Source organism: Phacochoerus africanus, chromosome 2 (assembly GCF_016906955.1).
Source record: "Phacochoerus africanus isolate WHEZ1 chromosome 2, ROS_Pafr_v1, whole genome shotgun sequence".
Lineage (NCBI taxonomy): Eukaryota > Metazoa > Chordata > Mammalia > Artiodactyla > Suidae > Phacochoerus > Phacochoerus africanus.
Window position 1 is genome coordinate 122,205,944 of NC_062545.1, and position 27,809 is coordinate 122,233,752.

At 36.9% G+C, this 27,809-nt stretch overlaps 1 protein-coding gene across 2 annotated transcripts in view; it reads left to right on the top strand.

Moving 5' to 3' along the window:
• DMXL2 (Dmx like 2) overlaps positions 1 to 27,809 on the top strand; it is a 161,625-nt gene that overhangs the window by 120,404 nt on the left and 13,412 nt on the right. The window contains exons 24-34 of one of the 2 annotated variants that reach the window (XM_047766346.1): positions 947 to 2,025; positions 2,411 to 2,602; positions 4,492 to 4,568; positions 6,346 to 6,476; positions 7,968 to 8,216; positions 12,087 to 12,265; positions 19,794 to 19,924; positions 20,418 to 20,503; positions 21,138 to 21,339; positions 22,183 to 22,300; positions 27,281 to 27,346. In XM_047766346.1, the coding sequence (XP_047622302.1) occupies positions 947 to 2,025; positions 2,411 to 2,602; positions 4,492 to 4,568; positions 6,346 to 6,476; positions 7,968 to 8,216; positions 12,087 to 12,265; positions 19,794 to 19,924; positions 20,418 to 20,503; positions 21,138 to 21,339; positions 22,183 to 22,300; positions 27,281 to 27,346 (2,510 nt within the window). The remainder of the gene's footprint in view (positions 1 to 946; positions 2,026 to 2,410; positions 2,603 to 4,491; positions 4,569 to 6,345; positions 6,477 to 7,967; positions 8,217 to 12,086; positions 12,266 to 19,793; positions 19,925 to 20,417; positions 20,504 to 21,137; positions 21,340 to 22,182; positions 22,301 to 27,280; positions 27,347 to 27,809) is intronic. The other variant, XM_047766347.1, reaches the window with a different exon arrangement.

The following is a 27,809-nucleotide window of genomic DNA, read 5'->3' on the forward strand; positions in this document are numbered from 1 at the left end:
AGGGTTCTTTCTGCTGAGATTTCAAATTTGTGTCATAATGAAAAGCTTAGATTCCTATGACATTAACATAGTTTTTTGCTGTTTGTGTTATATACATATAATAGTTTCAGAATAATTATGCAGGTATTTTTTATAACAACATAGTTACTAAGAAGAGTTTAAGCTTTTCTCTTTTTTTGGGGCAGTCCTTTTTATGTTCATGGTATATCCCACTAAGGATGTGCAGTCATGTTTCTTATTTTAATAAGTCACTTTATAATTCCTATCTATAGTTATGCTACCAACTTGATACAAAGAATCATTTGTTTAATTTTGCTTTTGCTATTTTTGTGAATTTTTAAAAGTTAATTTTTTCTTTTAGAATTAAATAAAATGTTGATGTGGTTTTTTGAAATAAATACACAAAACCAGGGTATTTTTAGGAGAAATCTAGCTTCCTTCCTGATCTCTCTACCCTGTTCTTCTCTCCCTTTTTAGAGAACTAATTTTAAAAAAAATTTGTATGTTCTTCCATTTAAAAAATAAAAGTATGAAAAAAAAAACTGGAGGAAAAATGTAATTGTAATGTATACATGTAAGGATAACCTGACCCCCTTGCTGTACAGTGGGAAAATTAAAAAAAATAAAATAAAATAAAAGTATGCATGTGTGTATGTTATGTATGTGCATATATCACCTCTTTGCTTTTTTAGATGAAAGGTAGCTTACTTTATATGCTGTATACTTTCTTGCATCTTCTTTTGCCTATTGTAGTCTGGATACCACTCCATAGCAAAACATAGGAAAATTATTTTTATTTCAGCTGTATTATGTGGATGTATACATAATGTTTAATCATAGGTTAATATATAAGTATCTTTTACTTTGAGGAAATGCTGACATTTTCTTCTTTTGTAATCATAAATTAATGTAATACCTAGTGATTGTCTCTGTTTGGTTTCTGTAGTTACCATCAAATCATGTAACCCAGTGGTGTTTAGTTTCTACAACTACCTTCGAACTCATCCTTTGCTTATTCGGAGAAACCTTGCCTCCCCTGAAGGAACTTTGGCAACCTTAGGTCTCAAAACTGAGAAGAACTTCGTTGATAAAATTAACCTCATAGAAAGAAAATTATTCTTTACCACAGCAAATGCTCATTTTAAAGTTGGATGCCCTGTTTTAGCCTTGGAGGTACTCTCCAAAATTCCAAAAGTTACCAAAATGTCTGCCTTACCATCAAAAAAAGATCAGCCTGACTTTGTTTCTAAAAAGATGGATGATGTACCTTCAGAATCAAAAACTCTGAGTGAAGGTGATAGAAGTGCTGGCGTTGATTGGTCAAACGTAACTTCATCAGAGTTTGACTGGAGTCAGCCAATAGTAAAAGTTGAAGAGGAACCTCTTACTCTTGATTGGGGTGAAGAGCATGATAGTGCCTTAGAAGACGAAGAAGATGTGATTGGTTTAGTAATGAAAAGTACAGATGTTGGGGAAAAAGATAGAGAAGAAGATCAGAAAGCCTCAGATCCTAATGTGTTATTGACACCTCAGGAAGAGAATTGTCTTGAAGTTGATACTGAAGTTGATGTGATTGCTGAACAACTAAAATTCAGAGCTTGTTTAAAAATCCTTATGACTGAACTAAGAACATTGGCTACAGGTTATGAAGTAGATGGAGGAAAACTCAGGTTTCAACTCTATAACTGGCTTGAAAAGGAAATTGCTGCCTTGCATGAGGTGTGTAACCATGAATCAGTTATTAAAGATTATGCCAGTAAAACATATTCCAAAGTAGAGAGTGATCTTCTGGATCAGGAAGAAATGGGGGACAAACCAGATATTGGTTCCTATGAGCGGCACCAAATAGAAAGACGAAGATTGCAGGCTAAACGAGAGCATGCAGAAAGACGGAAGTTGTGGTTGCAGAACAACCAAGATCTCCTCAGAGTTTTTCTTAGTTACTGTAGCCTTCATGGGGCTCAAGGTGGTGGTCTGGCCTCAGTAAGGATGGAACTCAAATTTTTGCTACAAGAATCACAGCAGGTATGAACTTCACTTTTGTTTTCATTCTTGGTTATTTTAATTTCAGTGACTCTTTGATTTGTAGTTAATCTTAAAATGCTCAGCTCCTCTATTCATAGGAAGCAGGTATTTATACTTTCCGTGGGTCTTTTTAGACTAAAGTTTTTGTAATTAAGAGGAGGCTAAAAGCTTGAGCGCACAGATGTGTCAAACTCATCTTTACATTTTCTTCATCTAGCATAGTACCTGGTATGTAATCAGTTTTTGTAGAATGAGTGAACAAGTTCATTAACCTTTTGCTTTTATTCAAATGTTTACTACCAGTGATATCATATAACTGTTAATTGATTTTTGTTTGTCCTTCATTTTAACTACTTTGAAAAAAGTAATCTACTGTCGCTCACAGGAAACTACAGTGAAACAGCTTCAGTCTCCACTGCCACTGCCTACCACCCTGCCTCTGCTTTCAGCAAGTATTGCTTCTACCAAAACAGTCATAGCTAATCCTGTGTTGTACTTAAATAATCACATCCATGATATACTTTATACTATTGTTCAGATGAAAACACCACCTCATCCCACTGTTGAAGATGTGAAGGTAATGTAAAGTTTATGATCATTTGCTATTGTACATACTGAGAAGGTAAATATGTTATGCTTATCTTCCGTATTGATCTTAGAAAAAATTTTAAAGTATTCTTATTTGCTACCTTCTCAGTCTGACCAGTTCAAGATTATTTGTTCAATGAATGTAATTTGAAAGTAAGCATTCTTGAAATTATGCCATTTGCAACAACACAAATGGACCTAAACAGTATTATGCTAAGTATGACAGAAAGACAAAGACTATATGTTATCACTTATATGTGGAATGTAACAAATAAAACAGATAAATGTATATAAGAAAACAAACAGACTCATTGTGGAAAACAAACTGGTGGTTACCAGGGTGGAGGGTAAGTAAGGGGTAGGGATTAAGGAGTATTAACTCCTAAGTATAAAATAGATTAGCAACAAAGATGTATTATACAGCACAGGGAAATATAGCCATTATTTAACAGTAACTTTAAAGGGACTATAATCTTTAAAAACATTGAATTGCTGTGTTGGACACCTGAAGCTACTATAATGTAAATCAATAATACTTTTTAAAAAAGAAAAGTAAGAATTCTTATTTCTAGAAAAGTTATTGTCTTCCTTTAAGACCGGCAAATACTTTTTTGGTAAAATATTAATTTTCTAGACAGTATTCTTAGCAGATATTTCACTGGATTCTCCATTCCTCTTAAATGAATCACGAAGTAGGGATATTTATAACTGTTTGCTTATGTGCCAACATGTTATGAAAATATAAGTTCCAAGAGTATCTGTGAGAAGACCAGGATTGTTAAGATAACACTCAGGGCAGTTAGAATGTTGGCAGAGTTACTACCCCAAATTAAAACTGTATCCCACGCTGAAAACTTAAGAACGGATAGATTCTAAGAAACACTAGGGCATGTGGCAGGATGTGGAGAGTTGATTAGACCTCCACTGTGCTCTGCTTTTCCCAATCCCGTGGCTGAGGTCTTTTCAGGTCCCCAGTATTTTAATTTTTGTTTGACAGATAAGTTCTGTCTCTGATAGTACATTCTTCTGAAGGACCCAAGATTTCCTGGTCATATCAACCTATTAGATCCTTAGCGTGAATTAGTCTGTATCAGTATTTTAGCAGAGATTACTTAAATTATTTGATAGGTGAATGTAGGAATGTAAAAAGTGCATTAAATGCATAGAAGCTCTAAGTAAACTTTTTTAGTTCCTAAAAATTTGGATAAGCTTTCAAAAAGTAGGAAACTGTTTCTAAGATCCCTTCAAACTTTAAGATTTTGTGAGTCTCAAAATGTTGATTCAGTATGGCATTTTAGGCTGTGGTTTTTATATTGATAATTTTTAAACTTTCTGAATTTAAAACTCTAAGACTGTACTACTTCTAAGTACCAAATAGATTACTTGCTTTCTAGAAAATTAACCATTTCACACAGTAATTGATATATTTTCTAAACATTTAATTCATTCTTATTGATAAGGTCAAGCCTTTATTTTCATCAAGGGGAATTTCATAAGGCAAGTTTAAATAAAGGTTCTTAAAAGTCTATACTTATTTGGGTTCAACTTTTTTTGAGTATTACTATTTAGGCTTATCATTAGCAAGCTAAGACAGTCCCAGCAATGTGAGCCTTGACACTTTGCTCAGAGCTTGTTAAATGTCAGGCTCACAGTAATAAATATTTGTTCAAGATGCATATGGATCAGTTAGCTTTGTTGTGCAATGCATATGTAATGGGGTGAGGGTTATTTTAGAACTTTACATAGAGTTAGTAGTCTCAGGTAGGATCTAGTCTTATGTATAGTTTTGCTAGTTTCCTGGGTATTTTGTAATTTTAACATGTTACTGTTGTATAGGAATGTTAGTACAGTATGTAATTGTGACTGTTTTGGTTTTAGGTGCACACACTTCATTCACTAGCAGCATCACTTTCTGCATCAATTTACCAAGCATTATGTGACAGTCATAGCTACAGGTAAAAAACAACAACAACCAAACAAAAAACAAAAAAGCAAAATAGTGTTAATACAGCAGAAACATTAAACTGTTCCAGAGTTATATTAAGGTTCTGTTTCCTAGGAACCAAAATATTCTCAAATATAACTGCCATGTATACTTTAATATGATGAGAAAGAATGAGAAATAAAATAATTGTTTGGTTCAGCTTTCTATTACCTAGTAACAACAGACATATAGAAAAATGACAAATGGTAAAGGAAAATCATCATCACCATTTTTTTTTGTTTTCAAGAAGTGGTCACTATCAAAAGTTATTTATAGTATGAGATTTTCTAATTTTTCCCTGTTTTAGCATCAGATTAGTATTGGCTTGTTTGATTTTCAGTTCAAATTGGGGAAACATGTGAAAAATGCAAAGATACATTCCTCACATTGAATTATTAAAGTCAGTTTTACTTACACATTTCTATATAATAGAAAGTGCTATCAATTAGAAGTAATAGTTTGAATTTTTGTAAACATCTAATTGTTTTCATCAGCATATACTTTGCATTTTAATGCCTGTGACATTGTGGATAGTAAGAAATCACTAGGAAAGATGACCTAGACTGAAATGGATTATATTAATAAATGAAGAGTTTATAATATAAATAGAATCATAATGAATTTATATTAAACAGATGTTTAGATTTTTTTCTGTAAATTCAGCAGCCTCTTGTGGGAAGATTTGTTATTGCGTAAGGAATTATTACTCTCTCAAAATGGCCTGTACTCGCATGTTAGCCTAATAAGGCCATGTCCAAGTAACTCCATAAACTTGGAAATGTAAATAAGGAAAAAAGATTTATTTAGCTAACTGTGATCTTCTTAGTGATCCAAGACAACTTGTTTGATATCAGTCACTGGTTAAAATGGCACCAAACAAGAATCCAAATAAATTTTGTTTAAATGTACGTTTTCTAGTTTTTAGGCTGTGATTAACTCTTCAGGGAGTCAGCTTTACTTTGGTTTTTGTCTTTGCCCCACTCTGTAAAGATGAGGGAACTATGTAAGCATGTTTGGCTTTAGGATTGGGTATTTCTAAAATAGGATTCTCTGGATTTGAGTTCATATTTTAGTTCAGGGTTAAGCTTGCACAACTTTACAGAACTAAGAAATGCAACAAAATAGCACCCTGAAACTTTCTGTTATATGCTAGTACAAACAGTAGTCTCCTTACAGTGGCCTTTTTTTAAAAAAGTGAATATATAAAAGATTTCAAAGTATTAAATGGCATCTGGAAAAGATTTTAGAGACTAAATGACATCTGCCCAAATAGAAAACTTGGTATTGGAGTTCCCATAGTGGCTCAGTGGAAACAAATCCAACTAGTGACCAGGGGGTTGCAGGTTTGATCTCTGGCCTCGCTCAGTGGGTTGAGGATCTGACGTTGCCATGGGCTGTGGTGTAGCTCACAGATGTGGCTCGGGACCTGTGTTGCTGTGGCTATGGCATAGGCTGGCAGCTGTAGCTTCAGTTCAGTCCCTGGCCTGGGAACTTTCATATGCGTGAGTGTGGCCCTACAAAGCCCCCCCACAAAAAAAAGAAAAAAAAAGAAAATTTGATATTTTGTTTTAAAAAAACTATAAATATTTGTAACTAATTGAAAGAACTTACTGAACTAATTTTTATTAGAATGGTGATTTCAGTTTTAAGGATTTTTGTCTTTACTACACTCATCTAAAATAAATACATATTAAGTACACCAGTAGCTTCAGTTAGGAAGCTAAGTAACTGAACTGTATTTGTTTTAGCAGTCAGACAGAAGGAAATCAGTTTACAGGAATGGCTTATCAAGGGCTTCTTTTAAGTGATCGTCGGAGACTAAGGACAGAAAGCATTGAAGAACATGCAACACCAAATTCTTCTCCTGCTCAATGGCCTGGTGAGAATTTAAGTGTTTTCTTTTTTTTGTCTTTTTAAATCTTCTTTTTGGCACTTCCTTTTTACAAAGCTGTTAACTGGATTCCCGATTGTTGTCGTTTGTGGACTTGATGAATAGTTTTTTATTTGTTTGTTTTTGATGATGTTTTCTGCCATGAATTAGGAACTCTTAAGTACTGTAATGTTGTCTGAAGACTTGGAAAGTTAAGGCTTCAAAACCCAGCCATGCTGACCAGTATGAAAAGGCAAGGTTTAACATCCTTCACAGGGATGAGCACATGGTGTTTCTTATCCTTAGACATCCTGAACTAGAGTCTTGGAGAGGCAGGGTCACAGAGATTTTTTTTTTTTTAATTACTCAAATGAATTTATCGCATTTGAAGTTCACAGTTATATCAGAATGTAGTTCTTCTCAAGAGTGTAGGTGCATGTGTTAGGAAGGAGTGACCATCCTCTGGCACAGACGTCATAGTCTTCCAGTCCTCCCCTTCCTGCAGTTAGCTCTTTCTCATCCTCCACATCAGTTATTTCAAACCTTCTCCACTCTCTTAATACCCTTTCCTGGTCTGCCATGTCGTTTAATTTTTACTTTGTGACTCTCAGTGATCATGGTGAAGAGTAGCAGTGGAAGGAAGTGACATACTCAAAGCGTCTACTTAAAATTCATTTATGCATAAGCTTCTCAAAACATGTTTTCATTTTGACTTTTTATTGAAATAATTTCAGACTTGAAGAAGTTTCACAAATGGTAAAAAGAGGATTTCCCATATGTCTTGGAGGGTTAGGGATCCAGTTGTGTTGCTGCTGCTCTGGATCCTTGACCCACTTTGCTGGGCCAGGGCCCAAACCTGTGCCTCAGCAGCAACCAGAGCTGCTGAAGAGAGAACACCAGATCCTTAACCCACTGCACCACAGCAGGAATTCCTTCTGATGTCTTCTTAATATCAAGCTCAGGTTATGTGATTTTGGCAAGGATGCCACAAAAGAGACACTGTACCCTTTCCAGTGCAGAATATAAAGAGGCACATGATGCCACTTGGTCCCCTTATTGGTGGTATTAACTCTGATCACTTTGTACAGTGGTTTCTATCACATTTCTCCTTCGTGAAGTTCCTTTCTTTCCCTTTGCAAATAATAAGTATCTTGCAGAGAATGTTTGAGATTGTATAAAATATCCTACTTTAACCCACTAATTATAGCATCCAGTGATGACTCCTGCCTGAATCACATATTACTGTGGGGAGTACTAAATGGTGATTTTCTAATTCTATATCGTTCCTTCTACTTACTGGTTGAAATTGTACTGTAAGGAAAAGTTTCTTCTTCTCTTTTCATTTATTCCTTTTTTATTAGTATTGATGAATGAATTCTTATTTTATTCTATAGGTTATAAATCATTCCTCTAATTTGCTGCAATAAAAGCTGATTTGACTTTTTTTCTTTCTGGAGTTTTATGCTGATATACTTCTTATAATATTATATACCCATACAGGTGTGAGTTCACTTATTAACCTCTTGAGTTCAGCCCAAGATGAAGACCAGCCAAAACTGAATGTTTTGTTGTGTGAAGCTGTTGTTGCTGTGTACTTAAGTTTATTGATACATGCTCTTGCCACAAATTCCTCCAATGAACTGTTTCGACTTGCAGCCCATCCATTAAATAATCGAATGTGGGCTGCAGTTTTTGGAGGAGGCGTGAAACTTGTTGTGAAACCTCAGAGACAACCAGAAAATATTTCAGGTAAGATAAATTTTATACCAATAATGCATGTAAATGTAAGTAGCTTCCAATGTTAAAGTAAAAGATTTTTTAATGTTTTATGATTTTTTATTTTGAGAATCATTGATGTTTAAAGTATAATCACTCTTGTTAGGTTAGTAAATAACTAAACTCATGTTAGAATAAAAGATATAGTTTCAGTTTAACGTTTTTTGATAAACTAAGACAAATTTGAGGAGGATAAAAAAGAAGAAAAGTAAAGGTAAGTGAGAAGACAATGAAAAAAGGACAGTTTTTATTTTTGTTTTTTTAGATACACCTGCAGCATATAGAAGTTCCTGGGCCAGGGATCGAACCCAAACTACAGCAGTGACAGTGCTGGAATCCTTAACCACTAGGCCACCTGGGAACTCTGAAAAAGGATAGTTTTTAATTAGAGAAAGAAGATTTAAATAAATTCTCATAATCTTTACAGAGCAAACCAGCACTTGGCTTCAGATTAAGTTTCTAGGAGTTCCTGTCGTGGCTCAGTGGAAATGAATCTGACTAGTATCCATGAGATTGCAGGTTTGATCCGTGGCCTCGCTTAGTGAGTTAAGGATCTGGCATTGCCCTGAGCTGTGGTGTAGGTTTCAGACACGGCTTGGATTCCGCTTTGCTGTGGCTGAGGGATAGGCCAGTGGCTGCAGCTCTGATTTGACCCCTAGTCTGGAAACCTCCATGTGCCTTGGATGTAACCCTGAAAAGACCAAAAAAAAAAAGAAAGTTTCTAGTTGTGGACAATATTTATTTTTTCCCTTATGGACTGACATATTTTTTAGCTCACTTTTTAAGATGGTAGGATGGTAAGATGTAGACTTGATATCACAGGAAAGGTTTCTAACTTGGTTCTGAGACTCGGAAATATCTTAATTAATCCTTAGAAATGGTTACATTACAGATGAGGAATCAGTGGCACAGGCTAACCTGTGTCCTTACTGCCCAAGATTGAATCAAATGTATTTAATAGGTTCCTATGGGAGGTGCTCTTACCAACCCCCTTTGTTTCCACTCCCAGTACATGGGGAGGACTCTTAATCTCTGTCTTCCTACCTAGTTGCAGTCCATTGTACATTTAAAAGTTTTTCCCCTAGGATTGTGGGATGGAAATCCTGTGAAATTGGATTGTGATGATCATTATACAACTACAGATGTGATAAATTCATTGAATAATAAAAAATAAATGCAAAAAAATAAAAATAAATAAATAAAACTTTTTCCCCTAAATCACTTCTTTTCTCTTCCTGAATCTTTTATGTTATTTTTTCATGATAGTTTATTGATAAAATCATCATGCTTAGGAATTCTTGCTCTAGCACTTTGGGTTAAGGATAGCACTTTGGGTTAAGGATCCAGCATTGCTGCCTATGCGGTATAGGTCACAGCTGCAGCTCAGATTTGATTCCTGGCCTGGGAACTTCCATATGCCTTTGGGGTGGCTGTAAAGCGGGAAATCATCATGCTAAACCTCTGAGTACACATTCATGTTTGCATTCACGTACACCTGCTGTGTGCCAGGCAGTGTTCTAGGGTTTGGAAACATGGGAGTGAATGACACAGACAACTCCCTTACATTCTTGATGCTTACATCTAATAAACACACAATAAAATAACAAATGATATTATTTCAGATATGATAAGAACTACAACAAAAATAAAATAGAGTGAGTGGAGGGAGAGGGAATGATGAGGGGAAGGGGATGGGGACAGTTAAATTAGGTTGGTCAGAAGACATTTCTGATTAGATAGCTTTTGAGAGAGTCCTAGGGAAGTCAGGAATCAGGTCGTTCAGTTACCTGAGGCCGGAGCATTTTAGGGAGATGGAGCAGTGAGTGCAAATGTCATGAGGTAGGACTAGTTTGACCTTTTCCAGGGATTACAGTGGAGGCCACAATGGCTATCCTGAGCCAGGGGAGTGTAGTCAGAGATGAAGTAAGCTAAGTAACTGGGGGCAAAGTCTTTAGGAGTTTCATGGGTCGTGCAGACTACCATTGTTGGTCTAAAGAAAGAGAACTATTGAAGGGTTATAAGCAGAGGAGTGACATAATCTGATTTAGGTTTTCAAAAGACTCACTCTAGCTGCTGTATGGAGTATAGACTATGTGAAAGAATAAAAGTAGGGAGCCCAGGTAAGAGGCTCTCAGAAGAGCCCAATTCAAAGATAATTGTGAGTTACCATCAAGAATTAATGGATAAACATGTTATATGTAAGTATAATGGAGTGTAATTTAACTACAAAAAGGAATTAAGTATTAACACATGCTGTAATCAGCATGAACCTCAAAAATACTATGCTAAGTGAAAGAAGCCAGACACACAGGTCATATGTCACCTGCTTCCATTTGTATGAAATATTAAGAACAGGTAAATCCTTTGAGACAGAAAGCATAGTGGTGGTTGCCATGGACTGGAGGGAGGGAGGAATGGGGAGTGACTGCTTAATGAGTATGGGGTTTCTGTTTGGGGTGGTGAGAATGCTTTGGAAATAGAGGTGGTGGTTGTACAACAGTTAGAATATACTAGATGCCACTGAATTGCACCCTTTAAAATAGTGAATTTTATGTAAATTTCACCTTACCTCAATTAAAAGAAGTTAAAAGTAGTTTAGCCTAGGGTTTTAGTGATGCACAGAGTGAAAAGTGGTCATATTCATCAAAGAGAAGTTGAGATAGATGATCATTTTCTACGATGGGGATCTTTAGGAGAGGACCAGTTCACTTCTATCTAGCTCTCCCATATCCAATTAGTTCCTGAATCTTTTTGATATTTCTTTTATGTATTTCTCATCTAACACTTCCTTTCAGTCTTCACCAACCACCATACCAGCTCAGGCCCTTTTTTATTTTTTGGCCATGTCCATGATATGTGCAAATTCCTGGGCCAGGGATCAAACCCTCACCACAGCAGTGACCAGAACCGTCACAGTGTCAGCATCAGATCCGTAATTCACTGAGCCACCAGGGAACTCCTGGTTCAGGCCTTTCTCATTACTATTTTTTTGTCTTTTTAGGGCCGCACCTGTGGCATATGGAGATTCCCAGGTTAGAGGTCAAATTGGAACTGTAGCTGCTGCTACGCCATAGCCACAGCAACATGGGATCCAAGCTGTGTCTGCAACCTACACCACAGCTCACGTCAATGCAGGATCATTAACCCACTGAGGGAGGCCAAAGGATCGAACCTGCATTGTCATGGATACTGTTCGGATGCGTTACCACTGAGCCACCACAGGAACTCCCTCAGGCCCTTCTTATGTCCGATTCTTCCATCTTCCTCTAATTGACCATGCATACCATACTTCATATGTGCCAAGTTCAAGACACTTGCATGAGAATTGCCCACAGGATAAGCTCCCAGCTTCTTATCCACAGGCTAGTTCTAACCTAACTCTAGACTATTTGTTGTTTTTCCCCTCCCTGACACCTGTCTATCAAAGGTAGTTTACTTCTCATTTGTTTCTTTTCACATTGAACTTCTGCTTTTATATCCTACGTATTCATTCAGTGAATCTTTCTTGAACCACATAGCCAGAAAAAATCACCCACACACTCTCTTTACTAGTTTATTGAATATGCCATTTATTTAATATATAGTATATAGAATTACTTTAATCCTTATTCTATATAGCAGTAGGCTGCTTGAGTGCAAGTTAATCTTTTATATTCTGTCCTCATCTGCATCTCTGCCATGATTGCTGGGTAAGTGGTGCAATAATTAGGAAAGTTTAGAGGCACAGACATAAGTAATTTAGTCTTAAGTAAAAACATGGCAAGAATAGGATGAAAAGAAAGGTTAATTCTTTGAATTAATAATGGAAAGTAAATGCTGTTTTTTTTTTTCTTCTTTATTCAGCACCTCCTGTTCCTTCTGAAGACATAGATAAACACCGTAGGAGATTTAACATGCGAATGCTGGTCCCTGGAAGGCCTGTAAAGGATGCTACCCCACCACCAGTGCCTGCAGAAAGGCCATCTTACAAAGAAAAGTTTATTCCTCCTGAACTTAGTATGTGGGATTATTTTGTTGCAAAGGTAAGGGAGGTGAGGAATGCAAGCCTTAGGTGTATCTGTTTTATTAACTCTTGTGTTTGCTTCATATACGTATGATGGGCAGCTTCTGGGTTGAATCACCGCACTTTAGTCGTTTAATCTCTCAAGTCCAGAAACTGACTAGTTATTCAGGAAAGATCAGATGCTTGATATGGATAAGACAAATTAAAATCCTGTGGGAAGTCAGTTTATGAATACAGAATCAGCATCATCCTTTTCTAGGGATGAGAATACTTGTATTTACCATCTGGCTTCCCTTCTATCGGTTGTTCTCTTGGTCAGCATGGAGTTAGAGCAGAGGAGATAGATGGATATTTGAGGGTTTTGTTGGAACATGGGTTTCACAAAACCCCATGACATATCTCTTTTTCTCCAAAGCATAAAAAACTTCCCTGGGGATCCAAATACTCAGGGTGACTAGATCCATCCTGGTCCCATTTTGTACTGTGTTGGGTATGTGCTTTTCTGCACTTTGTTTTTTTCCAGGCACATCACCTTCTGTTTGATAGGTTTCCTTCTTTTCCCAAGTTCCCTCTTTACATGTGTTAGCACTTTGGTCGCCTTGCTGTGTATAAGGGGATACACCTCCTGTAATGCTTCCTCCCACTTTGTGTTCGATCTCAGAGTTTTTGAGGTGTGATCTCCCTCTGGTTTTGCTGGGCTAAACTCATCTTTATTTTATCTTTTTAGGGCCGCACCTGTGGCGTATTGGAGGTTCCCAGGCTAGGGGTCAAATTGGAGCTGTAGCTGCTGGCCTACACCATAGCCATAGCAACTCAGGATCTGAGCCACGTCTGCAACCTACACCACAGCTCAGAGCAGTGCTGGATCCTTAACCCACTGAGTGCAGCCAGGGATCGAACCTGCATCCTCATGGATGCTAGTCAGATTCGTTTCTGCTGAGCCACAATGGGAACTCCATGAGCTCTTCTTTTAAAAAGACTTTCAAGGTGAGTGTTAAAGCTTATTTTTGTTATCTAAAAAGTTTGTTTAGGCTAGTGGTTCTCAAAGTGTGGTCCCAGAACCATCAGTATCAGCATCACCTGGGAGCTTGTGAGAAATGCAGATTCTTGAGTCCCACCTCAGATCACTGATTCAGAAACTCTGGGAGTGGGAGCAGCAATCTGTCTCTTAACAAGCTGTCCAGGTGATTCTGATATATGCTGAAGTGTGAGGGCCTCTGAGTTAGGCAAATTTAAGGTCAGATTTCCTGATTTACACTGCATCAGGATTCCACTTTGTACTTTCATCATCATTCTAGCTTATCCCTTGAGGCTGCTGATTGGGTCATGTTTAATTGTATTTAGCTAATAAACCAGGGAATTAATAAAGTACTCTTTAAAAATATAGGCAGGCCCTCCCACCCCACCTTTTTTTTTTGATGGCATATGGAGGTTCCCAGGCTAGGGGTCCAATCAGAGATGTAGCTGCTGGCCTATGCTACAACCACAGCAATGTGAGATCCAAGCCACGTCTGTGACCTACACCACAGCTCATGGCAACACTAGATCCTTAACCCACTCATCATGGCCAGGGATCAAACCCACGTCCTCATGGATACTAGTCAGGTTCATTATTGCTGAGCCACAATAGGAACTCCCACCCACCTTTCTAATTTCACAATTTTCTTTGTCGCACAAAAGCCCATTGCGTCATTAATGTGAGTGATAGCGACATTTGTAACAGTAATGTGCCAACTTAATTTTCTTTTTTTTTTTTTAGTTTTTCTTCTGATTAATAGAAAGTTTTAAAAATTTGGAAAATGCAAAAATGAGAGGGGAAATAGCACTCATTTATTCCAAAGATAACTTAATACTTTGGCAAGGTGCTTATCCTCATATTTTAAAGTATATGTAATTGGTTTGGTATGTGTGGTTTTATATTTAATTTTATCAGTTAACATTACAAGATAATTTCTCATACCATTAAAAATGTATTGTAGCTGTCATTTTAAACCCTTTATTATGGGTTTTACTATGGTTTCTGAAGGAGAACTTGAGACATATACAAAAATTCAGATAATAGCATATGAATCCTTACCTCTCATGATCTAGCTTACAAAATTATCAACTCATAGTCAATTTGTTTCATTTATACATCTTCCCACTCCTCAGATTGTTTGGAAGCAAATTCAGACATAAAATTTCATTCATAAATATTTCTGTATTGTTTAAAAAAGAAGGATTTTGAGCAGTACTACATTAGTATTATCACACACACCTGCATGCATGTGCGTCCTCAATATCATCAAGTATCCAGAGAGGTATACATTTTCCCCAAGTGTACCTTAAATGTTTTGGAATAATTGGTATGTTAAATCAGGATCCAAAATATGACACATTGCAGTTGGTTGATATGTTTTAAGTTTCTTTTAATCTATAGGTTCTACCTCCATCTCACTTTGCTAGGTTGACTCCTCATTTTTTGCCCCAAATTTGTTCTTTAAAAGCTCTCAGTGGCTTTTGCTGATGACATCCCCTTGTTTTGTTCTTCTGAACATGTTCCTCTGATTCCCATTTTTCTGTAAAGTGGAGTTAAATGTAGAGGCTTTATAAGACACCCTTCTGCTTGGATAAGGAAAGCAGAGTACAGGAGTGCTTCATGGTTGGTTTTGTGTTTCCATAAGGAACACTTTTGTGATGTTAGTTGATGATCTTTGCCTGAATTCATTATTTTAATGACAGTTTTATTGACTGGAATACTTTCCTTCATCAGCCTGTTTGGTTACCCTGAGGTAACATTTCAAAAGGGAAAGACAGAATAAATGCTTTATTCTTTGCCTTTTTTTTTTCTTTCTTTTTTTTTTTTTCATTTTCGGCTGCCCCAGGGCACAAGGAGTTCCCAGGCCAGGGACCAGATTCCACTGCAGCTGCAACAGCGCTGGTTCTTTTAACTCACTGTGCTGGGCGAAGGATTGAACCTGCATTTTGGTGCTGCAGAGACTCCGCCCATCCCCTTGTGCCACAGCAGGAACGCCTATCTTTGCTTTTTGTACTGGTTGTCAGAGTGATGCTTTGATTTCCTAGCATCCTTCAGAGGAAGCCAGTGAGTTTTGTTTTGATCTTGTGTATTTAAATGTATTTTATGTATTTTAATCCAGTGCTCTTAGTATTCTTATGGATGTTCAGATTATCCCATCTTTGCCAATGGGAGCCTCTTCTAGTTGGCTCCTGAATCTTTTTGAGAGCTCTCCTAGTAATCTTTGAGTTTCTTTTCTTTCTCATTTAAGTCATTCTAGGCTAATCTTGCACATTTCCTGCTCTAGACTGAGGACAGCCATTCCTCCTAAGACCCTGTTTCCACAAATATCATTTGTGGGAATGATATTTAGAAACTGCAGTTTGGTGTATGGGTGCTCATTGTTACTGGGTTTGTCATTGTTTTTAGGTACATATTATTTCTAATGACCTAAAAACTATTTTCATGAATGTACTATAGTTTACATAACCATGAGGTATTTGCGGTATTTATTTTTTCATTTCCGTAAGTAATGTGAGATTGGTCTCTTTTTAAATAAGATTTTTGTGTTCTGATTATTTCATTAAGTAGTACTGGGGTCATAGGCTTTTGATACGTTTCTCTAGATTACTGTCCAGATTACTGATATATACTCTGTTGAGAATAGTGCACATGCATCTGATTTTATTCTCATTAGTTATTCCTTTTTCATTTTTGTTAATTTGACAGATTAAATGATTTTTATTTCCTATTAGCAACACCAAAAATCTTAATGAAATTACTGCCATTAGGTTTTCCACTTTGAAGAATTAACAGTTTTTGTTTGTTTGTTTATTTTGCTTTTTAAGGCCGCACCCGCAACATATGGCAGTTCCCAGGCTAGGGGTCGAATTGGAGCTACAGCCAGCCTACGCCACAGCCATAGTACACAGGATCCAAGCCGTGTCTGCAACCTACACCACACCTCACGGCAATGCTGGATCCTTAACCCACTGAGCTAGACCAGGGATAAATCCAAGTCCTTATGGATGCTAGTTGGATCTGTTACCACTGAGCCCCAATAGGAACTCGCATGCTTTTTTTAATGTGATGTTACATTGTTTTTAAGCAGAGAAAGTTCTTTCCACTAATAAATGTTTACTTTTATTATCTTCTTATATATTTGTTTACTCTTCCTGCTCTCCCGTCTCCTTTTTCTTGGGGTGGGGGGGGGCGGCATGCCCGTGGAATGTCTAAGTTCCAGAGCTAGGAATTGAACCTGAGCCCTGGCAGTGACAGTGCCCCAATGAACAGCCACCAGGGATCTCCTCTCTTTATCTTCTTTTCCTACACTTAAATGGTGGTTGTCCTTCCTTTCTTCCCAATGACTTATAATGTTATTTTTGTCATATATTAATTTATTGTTTAGATACTATCCTTGGACTAAATTTTGCTCCATTCATCCATTGCTAGACTGCACTTTTATTTTTTTTAATTACTTATTACATTTTTAGTTGTACAGTGATCATCACAACCCAGTTTTATAGCATCTCTGTCCCAAACCCCCAGTGCATCCCCCACCCCCCCAACCTATCTCATTTGGAAAACATAAGTTTTTCAAAGTCTTTGAGTCAGTATCTGTTCTGCAAAGAAGTTCATTGTGTCCTTTTTTCAGATTCCACATGTAAGTGATAGCATTTGATGTTGGTGTCTCACTGTCTGACTGACTTCACTTAGCATGATAATTTCTAGGTCCATCCATGTTGCTACAAATGCCATTATTTCTTTCCTTTTAACAGCTGAGTAATATTCCATTGTGTATATGTACCACATCTTCTTTATCCACTCCTCTGTCAGTGGAGATTTAGATTGTTTCCTTGTCTTGGCTGTTGTGAATAATGCTTCAGTGAACATTGGAGTACATGTATCTTTCCTTTTTTCCTTTTTTTTTTTTTTGTCTTTTTAGGGCCGCACTGGTGTCATATGGAGGTTCCCAGGCTAGAGATCTAATTGGAGCTGTAGCCGCCAGCCTACACCACAGCCACAGCAACAGAGGATCCAAGCCACGTCTGTGACCTACACCATAGCTCACGACAACACTAGATCCTTAACCCACTGAGCAAGGCCAGGGATCAAACCTGCAACCTCATGGTTCCTAGTCAGATTCGTTTCCAATGCACCATGACAGGACCTCCCATGTATCTTTTCGAGTCATGGTTTTCTCTGGATAGATGCCCACAAGTGGGATTGCTGGATCAAATGGTAATTCTGTTTTTAGTTTTCCAAGGGATCTCCATAATGTTTTCCACAGTGGTTGCACCAATTTACATTCCCACCAAGAGTGTAAGGGGGTTCCCTTTTCTCCATACCCTCTCCAGCACTTACTGTTTGTAGACTTTTTGATGATGGCCATTCTGGCTGGTGTAAGGTGGTACCTCATAGTGGTTTTGATTTGCATTTCTCTAATAGTGAGTGATGTTAAACATCTTTTCATGTGTTTTTTGGCCATCTGTTTGTCTTCTTTGGAGAACTGTCTGTTTAGATCTTCTGCCCATTCATTTTTTTAATTACTTAATGAATTTATCACACCTATGGTTGTACAATGATCATCACAATCCAATTTTATAGAATTTCTATCCTGTAACCCAAGCACATCCCCCCACTCCCCAAACTGTCTCCTCTGGAGACCATAAGTTTTTCAAAGTCTTTGAGTCAGCATCCGTTCTGCAAAGAAGTTCAGTCTGTCCTTTTTTCAGATTCCACATGTCAGTGAAAGTATTTGATGTTGGTGTCTCATTGTATGGCTGACCTCACTTAGCATGATAATTCCTAGGTCCATCCATGTTGCTAAAAATGCTGGTATTTTGTTCCTTTTAATCGGCTGAGTAATGTTCCATTGCATATATGTACCACCTCCTCTTGATCCACTCCTCTGTCAATGGATATTTAGCTTGTTTCCAAGTCTTGGCTATTGCAAATAGTGCTGCAATGAACATCGGACTACATGTGTCTTTGCGAATCATGGTTTTCTCTGGGTAGATGCCCAGGAGTGGGATTGCTGGATCCAGTGGTAGTTCTATTTTGAGTTTTCTGAGGAATCTCCGTACTGTTTTCCACAGTGATTGCACCAATTTACATTCCCACCAATGGTGTAATGGCGTTCCTTTTTCTCCACACCCTCTCCAGCACTTATTGTTTGTAGACTTTTTGATGATGGCCATTCTGGCTGGTGGTACCTCATAGTGGTTTTGATTTGCATTTCTCTAATGATGAGTGATGTTGAACATCTTTTCATGTGTGTTTTGGCCATCTGTATGTCTTCTTTGGAGAACTGTCTGTTTAGATCTGCCTTTTTTTTTTTGTCTTTTTTGCTATTTCATGGGCCGCTCCCGCAGCATATGGTTCCCAGGCTAGGGGTTGAATTGGAGCTGCAGCCACCGGCCTACACCAGAGCCACAGCAACACTGGATCCGAGCCACGTCTGCAACCTACACCACAGCTCACGGCAACGCCGGATCGTTAACCCACTGAGCAAGGGCAGGGACCGAACCCGCAACCTCATGGTTCCTAGTCGGATTCGTTAACCACTGCGCCACGACGGGAACTCCCTTCTGCCCATTTTTTGATGGGCTTGTTTGTGTTTTTGGTATTGAGCTGCAAAAGGTGTTTTATAAATTTTGGAGATTAATCCCTTGTCAGTCGCTTCACTTGCAAAGATTTTCTCTCATTCTGTGGGTTGTCTTTTCGTTTTGTTTAGGGTTTCCTTTGCTGTAGAGTGCACTTCTTTTAATTACTTATTTTGGTATTCACTAAGAAATGGTATCCACTTAAAAAAGATTTCTCAGCTTATCTGTTATTTTCTTCCCTATGAACTTTACAGTCATTATCAAATTTCAAAAAAGGACAATAAATCCCTGTAGGGATTTTATTGCAATTACTTAATACCCATAAATTAAAGAATCATCATTTTAACATGTTTCAGTCTCCTTATTTTAGCTTTTTATAGGGATTTATAATTTCCTTCACTGTAGCTCTCTCAGAGTTTTGATAAAATTTTTCTGTTGGTATTATATTTTTCAGTGCACCTTTTTTCTTTAGACTTTTTGAACTAATTATTGCTGATATATAAGAAAAAATTGATTTTTAAAAAAATACTTGTGTTGTATCTAGCTACTTATTTTGTTCAATCTGAGGGGTTTTTTTTTTTCTTTTTTTTACTTTTCTAAGTCTAGTATTTCCTAAAGAAAATTTATATTTAGGTTAACACCATTTAAAATGTTCATTGTTGGAGTTCCTGTCATGGCTCAGTGGTTAACGAATCTGACTAGAATCCAGGGCTCAAGTTCGATCCCTGGCCTTGCTCAGTGGGTTAAGGATCCAGTGTTGCCATGAGCTGTGGCATGGGCCAGCAGCTGTAGCTCCGATTTGACCCCTAGCATGGGAACCTCCATATGCCACAGGTGCAACCCTAAAAAGCAAAATAAACAAATAAATAAAATAAAATGTTCAGTGTTAAGTTAGGACAAAAAAAACCCATTTATACATTTAAAAATAATTTCATATTTTATTGCAGCCATTTCTTCCTTTGTCTGATAGTGGAGTTATATATGATTCTGATGAAAGCGTTCATAGTGATGAAGAAGAAGATGATGCTTTTTTGTCAGATACACAGATACAGGAGCACCAAGACCCTAACTCCTATAGGTAAGTAAGGCTTTTATCTTTTTCTTTCTGCCTTTTCTTTTATAGAAAATCCTGATGTTACTAGTTTAAGTAACGTTATTGTCTTGAATATATATAAAAACTGACTTATGTTTTCAGGTTAGGAATTCTGTACCTTTGAGGTAAAGTGCTAGGTAGTAGAGTATTTCTTTCATATTCAGTTTCAAAGAATAGCTAGCATTTTTAGTGAGAAAAAATGCGTAATTTATTGATCTTCTGTTAGATTCCTTGTGACCATGTGGTAAATCTGTTTCCATTCAGTAGTCTTCAGATATTGCAAGTGTAATAATATTGTTGCATAATTTTTATTTTCAGAGACTTTAAAGGTACTATTTTTTAAAGTTAGTTGTTAGAGGAAAAAAATCTGTTTTTTCTGAGTGGGAGATTGGGCTAAACATATGACAGGGATCTTCACTGTGCTTCTCTCATAATTTTTTCAATTAAGGAGAAATTTTTTTTTTTTCTCTTTGAACAGCTGGGCTCTTCTACATTTGACAATGGTTAAGTTAGTACTTCACAATGTTAAGAATTTCTTTCCCATTGCTGGATTGGAATTCTCTGGTAAGTTTGGAATTTGAAAATAATGTTATTAAATACAACAAATTATCAAGTTTCTTTTTACAAAATCCATTTAAAAGAACATTTGGTATTAAAAAAAATTATTGCATTGGAGATGTCATTAAGTCTTATTTTTCTTAGGCTCCAGTCTGTGGTTTTAACTTGTATGGCAAGAATCAATAAGTACTTAGAAGGCTGGAGGAAAAAGCAGAAGACCAGCCTGGAGAAGCTAGACATTTTCTCAGCTCATTTTATTTTTTTTCTGTTTAGGACTTCACTTGAGTTTTATGGAAGTTCCCAGGCTAGGGGTTGAATCAGAGCTGCCACTCCCGGCCTACCCCACTGCCACAGCAACACCGGATCTATGACCCACTGAGTGAGGCCAGGGATTGAACCCACATACTCAGGGATACTAGTCGGATTCATTTCTGCTGCACCAGACATTTTCTCAGCTCATTTTAGAGAGCTGGTCTTCTGTTTTGTTCAAAGCATTAAGCATTCAAATGGTGTTAGATCAACATTTTCAGATTTGTTTGTATTTTCAGAAGTCTTGGCTCAAAGTGTTTGGGTTTTGTAAATATGTGGCGAAAACCAACAATTTCCCTCAAAATAAGTGTCATATTCTATTACGTTTTAGAGTTGCCTGTAACATCACCATTAGGTATTGCTGTGATTAAAAACTTGGAGAATTGGGAACAGATCTTGCAAGAGAAAATGGATCAGTTTGAAGGTCCCCCTCCCAACTATATCAACACATATCCAACTGACCTTTCAGTAGGAGCTGGACCAGCTCTCCTTCGAAATAAAGCGATGCTGGAACCTGAAAATACTCCATTCAAGTAAGAATGCTCTTGTAATGCTAATGAGAGTATAGCTTGGTTTAACCTTTCTAGAAGACAGTCTGGCAAAATAATAAGCCATTAGCCTTTAAAAAGTTCATAACTTTGAACCTACAATTCTATTTGTAGCAGTATATGCTAAGGAAAACATTAGAAATCTGGATAGAAAATATTTTTCATGTATTGCCTATACTTCAGTAGACATAGTAGTTTTAAATCAGGAAAATTTTTTTTTTTTGTATTTTCGTCATCATTTTAAGAACTCTTGCAGAAATCTTAATAATAAGCTACATGTGCAAAAAAGGTGCTACTGACCTTTGGTCAGTAATTTAATAGTAAACACATTAAGATTTGTGTTGATGTTTTGTACTTGTGCCTGTCTGTCTAGGCCCCTTTTGATAAGCAGTATGTGGTTTTGTTTTTTTGAGGCAAGTGGCCATGACTAAGAATATTGCTCATAAACTTGAAAAAGAATATTGCTCATAAACTTGAAAAAGCAAGGCATTTTAGCTTGTTAGACTTTAAAAATGAAATGTATGACTTTATATACATGGGTGATATGCTATATAACCAACAGAACCAACCTAAAGTATAACTTTAAAAGGGAATAAGAGATTCACTTCACTCTCAGCTCAACCTGTTCAAGCTGTAATTAGAGAATTAATTGCTAGATTAAGGAATGATTTTTTAGAACTAAAAATTGAGTGAAATAAACTATAAAATTTTGTTGAGCTTAATGCTGTACCTTCTTTGCAATAATGGAGGTTTAAAAAATTATCTGCAAATAATGAAACATTTTCTATAGACTTAAATAGTGTTGTGATATGTTAAATTTTTTACTAGATCCCGGGATTCCTCTGCACTTCCAGTCAAACGACTTTGGCATTTCCTGGTTAAACAAGAAGTCCTTCAAGAGACGTTCATTAGATATATTTTCACTAAGAAAAGAAAGCAGAGTGAGGTATTTTGTTTTTGTTTTTATTTATTTATTTATTTTTTTCTTTTTAGGGCCACACCTGCCACATATGGAAGTTCCTAGCCTCGGGACTAATTGGAGCTGCAGCCGCCAGCCTGCACCATGGCCACAGCAATGCCAGATTCAAGTCATATCTGTGACCTAACGCCAGATCCTTAACCCACTGAGCAAGGCCAGGGGTCAAACCCACATCCTCATGGATACTGGTCAGGTTCTTAACCCACTGAGCCACAACGGGAACTCCCCAGAGTGAGGTATTTTGAAAACAAACAAACTCTTGTAATTTTTAAGTTTTCTTTAACATTTCTAGTGAAGCCAGTACTTGATTTACTTGAAATTTACTTTGGGTTGGCAACTTATTTTATTATCTTTCACACATCATAGGTAACAGTTTACCAAAGTAAAGATAATTTTTTTTTTTTTGGCCATGCCTATGTTATGTGGAAGTTCCTAGGCCAAGGATCAGGATAGGCTGCTGTAGTGACAATGCCAAATCCTTAACCCACTGTGCTACAAGGGAACTCCTAGAGAATTTTTTAAGCTAAAAACTTTGAATTTTTATTTTGTAACAGTGAAACAACTTAGTCCTTTGATAAGTCCTGTATTGTCATGTGAAAGTTGGTACTTCCTTTATAATATTTGCCATTGGACTTTCACATGCAACAAACATGGTGATGGACATTTTGGGGAATGTAATATAAAATGAGTATACTCTATGTTATGATTCTCTATCATTTAATTAAAATTATAGTATAACCCTTTTACAAGCATTTTTATTTACCTAGCAATTAACAGAATAAAGTGTAGAAGCAACAAATTCAGGATAATTCTGTGAGAGAGATTAAACTACAGAAATACCCAATACGAGATAAAGGAAGATTGCTTTTACAAAGTGAGGCAGAGATTGTACATTCCACGGTGATTTTTTAAGCTAAATATAAGTAGTGTAATGCCATTCAGGGTTCAAGAAGAATCAGGCATTTGGGAGAGTGACACTGTAGAACTTAAAATGATTTCTTTATCATAAAATGAGAGGTAAACAGATCTTATGTATAAGCATTTCAGTCCATTTGACTATTTAATGAGGTAATGGGCAGACTGTTCAGTGTAGAGTGTCAGATATGATTAAAGATTTGGCAAACAAAACATGTGAGAAGGAAAAAATGAATCATATTTCACTTAGAAAAGTGAAAACCGAGAGGGACAGTCTACATGGCTCAGTTTCTCAAGGTAAAATACAGAACTGCTTCTCCAATTTTATGCATACCTAGGGCAGTAGAACCTATGGGACTCATTCCTTTCTCTTCACTAGTCGTACGTAATCTGAATGGTTATTGTGGTCAGTCATTTATTTTTTTCCTGTGAACAATCTTTTTTTTTTTTTCCTGTACTTAAGGAATTAGAGGAATGAACTGTAGACATTCTTTTGTGTCTTATAAGCTTTTTTTTTTTTTTTGGATAACAGAAGTCTTAATTGATATAGGGCTTGTTAGGGAAATCATAGAGCCAAAGCCATTTCCTCCTTCATTTAATCCATTGTTTACTGCATTTTCCAAAATGAAAGATACTGCTTAGTTAGGGCTCTGTTATTACCAGAAAGCCAGGTCATTGAAGGATTGATTTTCTTTTCTGTTAAATTAGATCCCATTTGTTTACTTATTTGTTCTTATTTCCATTACTCAAGGAGACACTTCCAAAAAGATACTGCTCCAGTTTATGTTAAAGAGTGGTCTATCTATGTTTTCCTCTAGGAATTTTATTGTATCCAGTCTTACATTTAAGTCTTTAATCTATTTTGAGTTGATTTTTGTGATTTTTGACAATTATTTAAATTATTTAAAAAATTTTTAATTTTAAATTATTTAAAAAAATTTTATTGGAGTGTATGTAGTTGACTTACAATGTTGTGTTTGTTTCAGGTGTATAGTGAAGTGATTCCGTTATACACATACATATATCCATTCCTTTTTAGATTCTTTTCCTGTATAGGTTGTTAGGAGTATTGAGTAGATTTCCCTGTGCTATAAGTAGGTCCTTATTATTTATCTATTTTACCTTAGTAGTGCGTATAGTATTATATCCCAGCCCCCTAATTTATCCCTCCCATCAGCCTTTCCCCTTTGGTAACCATAAGCTTGGTTTCTGTGTTGTAAATAATTTCTTTTATATCATTTTTTTTTACTAGATTCCACATATTAGTGATCTCATACTACATTTGTCTTTCTCTGTCTGACTTACTTCACTTAGTATGGTAATTTCTAGGTGCATCTGTGTTACTGGAGAGTGTTGTGATTTCGTTCTTTTGCATGCAGCTGTCCAGTTTTCCCAGCACTACTTGTTGAAGAGACTGCCTTTTGTATATCCTTGCTGCCTTTGTCATGAGATTTAATTGACCATAAGTGTGTGGGTTTATTTTCTGCTTTTCTGATTGCTATGGCTAGGATACTTATAAAACTATGTTGAATAAAAGTGATGAGAGTGGACATCCTTGTCATGTTCCTTATGTTAGAGGAAATGCTTTCAGCTTTTTGCTGTTGAGTATGGTATTAGCTGTGGGTCTGTCATATATAGCCTTTATTATATTGAGATAGTATTCCCTTTGGTGAGAGTTTTTATCATGAAATGGTTGTTGAATTTTGTCGAATAACTTTTCTGCATCTATTGAGGTCATATGATTTTTATTCTTCAGTTAATGTGGTGTATCATAATGTGATTGATTTGCGGATATTGAAAAATCCTTGCATCTCACTTGATCATGGTGTATGATCCTTTTAATATGTAGTATTCCTCAAATTATTAAACACAGCGATTTCTTGGAAGTATGCTTCAATGATTTGTAAGGGTTATAGCCGTTTTGCTTCGTTGGATCATCAGAGCCTCAGAGTGCCAGCAAGCCAGGGTCTAGGTTGCTTGGACCCTCAGACTCCTGTCATGACCTTCAGGATCTGTTGTTGTCTCCTTTCTGGCTTCCCTCTTCCCTAACTAAGCCTCTCTCCCATTCTGGCTGTTATCTCCTCTTCTTTACATTTGTCCATCCCTGTGCTCCTCTAGGGAGCAGCCCAAGCTGTGTGTTCTTGTCCAGTTTTCTGCCAGCAGAGGCTCTCCATGTAGAGTGAGGTGGGACAAAGATAAACTGACCATTTCTTAAAATGCTGTATAAGTGTTTGTTGGTTGGCTCCAGGGAGGGGAAGTAGATGGCTGGGAGTTTGGATGGGAGGAGGAATTTTTATCATGTACTCTTTGTACCTTTTGAATTTCATATGATCGAATGAAATTAATATCTTATTCAGTGCTGTCCAGTAGAACTTCTTGTGATAATAGGATTTATCTGTTCTGTATAGTAGTCACCAGACACTTGTGGTTATTGAGCACTTGAAGTGTGCTAGTGTCATTGAGGGATTGAATTTTAATTTTATTTAAATAGCCACATGTGGTTAGCAGCTACTGAATTGAATAGTATAGATCTGCTGAAAAATGATTTTAATTTAGAAGAAAAATGTTAAAGCTGTTAAGACAAAATAAAAATTGGTCTCTTAGTTCAGAAATATGCAAAATTTATTAAAGCTCCCCATCCAATAGTAGTGTTTTATCTTTTAAACTATTAAATAGGATATTTTGGTCAAGAAATTTGGTAAATTCAATGAATTGATTAGTTAGTAAAATTGGCAAAGTAATCCTAAGGATGCTACAATGTTGGTTAATTTTTTTTTTTTGGGGGGGGGGGTCTTTTTGCCTTTTCGAGGGCCGCTTCTCACGGCATATGGAGGTTCCCAGGCTAGGAGTCGAATCGGAGCTGTAGTCACCGGCCTATGCCAGAGCCACAGCAACACGGGATTCGAGCTGCGTCTGCAACCTGCACCACAGCTCACGGCAACGCCAGATTGTTAACCCACTGAGCAAGGGCAGGGACCGAACCCGCAACCTCATGGTTCCTAGTCGGATTCATTAACCACTGCGCCACGACGGGAACTCCAATGTTGGTTAATTTTTAAAAATTACTTGATAAAAATAAAATTCAGAGAAATGCTCAAATTTTAGATATATTCATAAGAAGATATTTTTACTCATTGAGTATTCCACAAAACAAGTTTTTGTGACAAAAATTGATAAATGTGGCAAACTTAACCATTCGATTAAAGGCAAATAGGTTCTTTAGCAATCTGGCTTTTGCCAAATTCTCTTCCCCTCTTGTCAGCTGCTGCAGCCTTGGGCAGTCACTGAAGGCCCAGAGAATTGGGCCCGGTTGGCTGAAAGAGAGGCGAGCCCTGCAGGAGGCCTTAGGAGGAGTGTATTGCTCCTATCAAACCTTTAGAGGTTTTGACATCAGAACAGAAATATTACTTCTAACTGAAGCCATCCTTAATGGTCCTGTCATCACCCAGGAGCAAGTTGTAGGTGTGATTTCTTTCCCATGCATCATCTCATCAAGCAGTTACTTGTAAGGAGAACAATTACAAGATTATATATAATACATATGAATTCTAATCCCTTACTCTCTCTTCACGGATATATTCCTTATGAGTAAGAGTGAAGTAATTATCAGTACTTTCAATCTGTATTTAGAAAAAAATAGTTTTAATTTTTTATTGGAAACAAACCCCTATAAAATAGCAGTCTGCATAGTATAGAATGCATCTGATTTTATTTTTAATAGATGCAGTTTGTTAGAACTTTAAGTTATACAACTGATGCACAAATAATGGATTTTTATTTTGAAATTGCTTTTATATAAGTAGTAGTCACTTTGATTTTGCCTGTTTTGCTTTGTGTTTTTTTGATGGCATCACATTTTACTCTGTTTAATTTCTTTGATTTTGTGCTTTTAAATTCATTTCTAAAATTTGCAAATTCATTTTTGCCATCTTTAAGTGATGGCGTGACCATTTCAGTTTGAAAATTTTTGTTCTTTTTATAATTTTGTTTCATGCATGTGTTTTGTGTTTGTGACGGTGTGGTGTTATTTAGTCTATAGAAGAACATGTGGAGCAGGTCAAACAAAACTGCAGCGTAGCAGAAGATTGCCACATCAAGGTAGTGTTCTATGCTCTTGTATATAGCTCACTCCTTAAAGTTCAAGGAGCCACCCCTCATTTCTAATACTAACCATGGCCTGCCCAGCTGGCTAACTCGCCACAGCGCTCACTGCTCCCACGCACCTCAGTGGCGCAGGGTAGGAGATGCTCCACCGTGTCCATTGTGGTCTTTCTTGCTGTTGGTTCTTCTCTTTCTTGCCTCCTGTTCTGTCTTCCCTTTGGTCCCTTGTCCCCATCTGTTCTCACACATGATTGTTTTATCTTTCCTGCTTCTTGATTCTGCCTCTTCTTTCCTTCCCATCACCTTTGACTCTTACACCTTCCTCTCATGCAGTCTCCTTCATTCCTTTCTAACTATTCTTCTATCCGACTTCTTACTCCTGTCTCATCACCCATATTTAGAAATATTTCATTTCTTACGTGATTCCTTTGTCTTTCTATGTCTTTTTCTCCCACATTCT